The sequence below is a fragment of the Triticum dicoccoides genome, chromosome 2A (assembly GCF_002162155.2).
Source record: "Triticum dicoccoides isolate Atlit2015 ecotype Zavitan chromosome 2A, WEW_v2.0, whole genome shotgun sequence".
In the NCBI taxonomy this organism is placed as follows: domain Eukaryota; kingdom Viridiplantae; phylum Streptophyta; class Magnoliopsida; order Poales; family Poaceae; genus Triticum; species Triticum dicoccoides.
In genome coordinates this window covers 85,664,623-85,667,982 of record NC_041382.1, presented here as the reverse complement: position 1 = coordinate 85,667,982, position 3,360 = coordinate 85,664,623, and the positions used below count along the sequence as shown (strand labels likewise).

Sequence of the window (3,360 nt, the reverse complement as noted above, 5' to 3'; positions counted from 1 at the left end):
AACCAGTAGTTAGGAGAATGGGTGTGTGGTCTGATAGAGCCTCAATACGAGATAGAGCATGGACAGACACCATAGGAAATTTAGATTCCCAGTCGGTATCCATTAAAACGCGATCTAATTTCTCATATGTCGGTTCCGGAAGACTGTTCACCCAAGTGAATTGTCTTTCAATCATGGAAACCTCTCGCAGATCTAGACTGTCGATGACAGCATTGAAAAGGAAAGGCCAATGATTATCAAACCTACCGCGGCTTTTCTCATTTGGAAATCGAAGCAAATTGAAATCCCCATCTATAAGAATAGGGTACGGATTATCTTTCGCCAGATTAACCAATTCACGGAGAAAATCGGCCTTGAACTCATCCTGGGCTGTCTCATACACGGCGACAAGGGTCCATGTGAAGTTGTCGACCTTGTTGCGAATATGAAGTTTAACGTGAAACTCACCATCCGAACTAGCCAAAACATCATAGTCCCTGTATTTACGCCAAGTAGAATGCCCTCAGAACGACCTCTAGGCGGTCGTGAAACCCAAGTAAAGTCTATCCCGCCAGAAATACGGTTAAGCAGACTTACTGAGAAATCACAACTCCCCGTTTCAGAGATAGCCAAGAAATCTAAATTGTATTTCCTATTACATTCCGCAATAAATAAATATTTAGCCAAGTCACACAGACCTCTGCTATTAAAAACATTCCATTCATGAGAAAACAATAAGAGATTTAGAACATTTCGCCCTCTTATGGGACTTATTATCTTTTTCCGAACGTGCGGCCTTTGATTTATGTCTGAATGTTGTAAGTTCAATCAATGAGCTAATCCCAGGTTCATCTAGACCCACGTCTGAAACCGCTCCTATTAAGTGAGAGAGTAGCTGACCATCTGACGTGGCATGTAGCTTCTTCTCATCAGTATGAGAGGAATAAGACTTGCTAGAAATACATGGAGTAACTTTTAATAGGTCATATTCCAAATGTTTCAAAGCGTTAGTTAAAATAGAAATATCCTTCTCATTCTTTCCGTAGTTCAAAGCGTTTCTCGAGTCATCGCTACACCGCGATGGCCACGATCTACGGACAGTAGCTTCATCGATGTGCGATACGAACCTTGGTGGTACAGCCGCACCCGCACTGATGTGGCAGACACGGAGGCAAACACGCCACGATCATGTTGGTTCGCGCCGCTGAAGGCAAACCTCATTGTTTTTTGCCTTGGACTAGGCCTGCAGTGCTGTTCTGATGGATTCTTGCCGCTGGCTCCGGAATTGCAGCTCCCCTCCCCTCTGTATCAGACTCGCATTTGTATCAGCCCCACACGATGTTCTGAATTCCTGGTGTTGATGGGATTGCCGTTTCTGCTGGAGTGGCAATTCTGCGGCTGCTTCCACTGGAATTTTGGAATTTGTCAATTTTTGCTGTTGGCACCAGTAGGTCATAAATCCACGGCTTTATAACCAGATCATATAAAGTACAATGGACTTCTGGCTGCATCAATCAGAAGATGTTTTCTCTCCTGAGACCACCACAACAGGAGCTCTTTCTGGATGAACTGGTCACCAGGCTTACACTAATACAATGGAGAAGAAAAACACAAGATTAGCTTTACTAGACCATGATCAAAATACAGTGGACTTCTAGCCACATCAGTTATAAGTTTTTCTTTTCTTCTCTCTCTTGAGATCATCAAAAGTTCTTGTGGATGAATTGATCACCATGGTCACATTACCTCAACGAATCTTAAAGAAAAGAGGAGGTGGCTGCAATCTTAGAAAACAACTTGAATGCAACATGATTAAGGACTTTTAGTAAGTACAGTCAGATCATGATCATTTCCGGATGACGATCGATCACATTGTTTCCGGATGAGTATAATATAACTGTGCATCCATGGAATGCCATCTGTGCATGAAGAAATCAAACCGTGTACTTATAAGATGGATCATCAAAGCAAGTACAGATAAAGAGATCAGATAAAGAACTATGCAAGAATTAATCACCCCAGGCTCAATACTTGTTAAATACCTAACTGACCTTACATAATTAAATTAAAGAACATAAGACGTGGCTCTAATTTAGAACACAGCTATAGAACAGCTTGAGTACAGCTTCTGACTGAGTAGTACAGTCGATCACAGCTGATTTCGGCCTTAAAGACTTCCTGCTAGTACAGTTGGGCCAGTTCTTGATGAGGTCTCGAACTGTACTGCTACTGTACACATCCATGAAGAGATTTGACCAAAGCCATGGATAATCAAGGAACTAGAAAATAATTTATCACTCCCAAAGCTCAAGTATTTACATCAGTTCTTCGTTACACATTAATCAATCAGGCTAATATCAGTGCCAAATTTTACACACATATACAAGCACCGGCTCTTATTCATCATCAATCGCCGCCACCGGACGGCGATCCCCGCAGGCCGCAGCAAAGGAGCCAAGAACAATTCGTTCTCTTCTTCCGTCCATGAGCAGCTAACAATCCGATCCCCAAACGATCGGACTGATTGATCGATTGATCGATTCAGGATACACATAAATCATAAATCAAGAACTCCAAGAAACCGAAAATGGAATGCGCCTCTCTCTGATCTGACTGACGACGAATCTACCAACTCTAACCCTTGGATTCAGTTAGGATCAGGAGGAGCAGTTGGCGCAGCGCACCAGCCCGTTCTCGTTGCAGTCGGCGCAGCGGAGGGCGCGGTCCTGCTCCTCGTCGAACACCTTGCGGCTGCCGGCGCAGGCCGGGCAGGGGACGAAGCGGACCCCGCCGCAGGCGTCGCAGACGAAGGCCGGGTCCTGCCCGGCGGCGCCCTCCAGGAGGCGCCGGAGCTGGCCGGACTCGTGCAGCTGCCGGACCTCGTCGGCGCCGCCCACGAGCCGGCCCCCGATGAAGAGCTGCGGGAGCGAGAAGGCGCGGCCCCGCGCGGCCAGCAGCGCCTGCAGCTCGCGCCGGAGCGCCGCGTCCATGGACACGTCGCGCTCGTCGACGGCGACGCGGGAGCCCCGCAGGATGGCGCGCGCCGCGGAGCAGTCCGCGAAGGTGCGCCGCACCCCGCGCAGCGACGTCGTGTAGAGCACCACCGCCTGCGGCCGCGCGCGGGGCTCGTCCGCCAGCTGCTGCGGCCGCCGCCACCGGGGCAGCAGCCGGCGCCCCTGGTGGTGGTGGTACGTCAGCGACCGCACAAACTGGCGCGGCTGCTGCTTCTTGCCGCAACCGCCCTCCGTCCCGCCGCAGCCGCCCTCCATCGTCTCTTCCTCTTGGTCCTCAGGGACGGCGTGCGACGGGCAAGGTTCTTGATTCCTCGTGGCTATGGCGGTTACCTCGGGCGGAGGCGACGACGGACGGACGGGTTGGGGG

General features: G+C 49.5%; 1 protein-coding gene across 1 annotated transcript; it reads right to left on the bottom strand.

Moving 5' to 3' along the window:
* Nucleotides 1–2,245: 2,245 nt before the first annotated feature.
* Nucleotides 2,246–3,354, bottom strand: LOC119353469 (uncharacterized protein At5g39865-like). Its single transcript, XM_037620091.1, has one exon. The coding sequence runs from the start codon at nucleotides 3,246–3,248 to the stop codon at nucleotides 2,637–2,639; it is 612 nt and encodes a 203-aa protein (XP_037475988.1). The 5' UTR covers nucleotides 3,249–3,354; the 3' UTR covers nucleotides 2,246–2,636.
* Between the last annotated feature and the right edge of the window lie 6 nt (nucleotides 3,355–3,360).

Coding starts and splice junctions, on each gene's coding strand:
- LOC119353469 (XM_037620091.1), bottom strand. CDS start 3,248: ATGGAGGGCGGCTGCGGCGGGACGGAGGGCGGTTGCGGCAAGAAGCAG.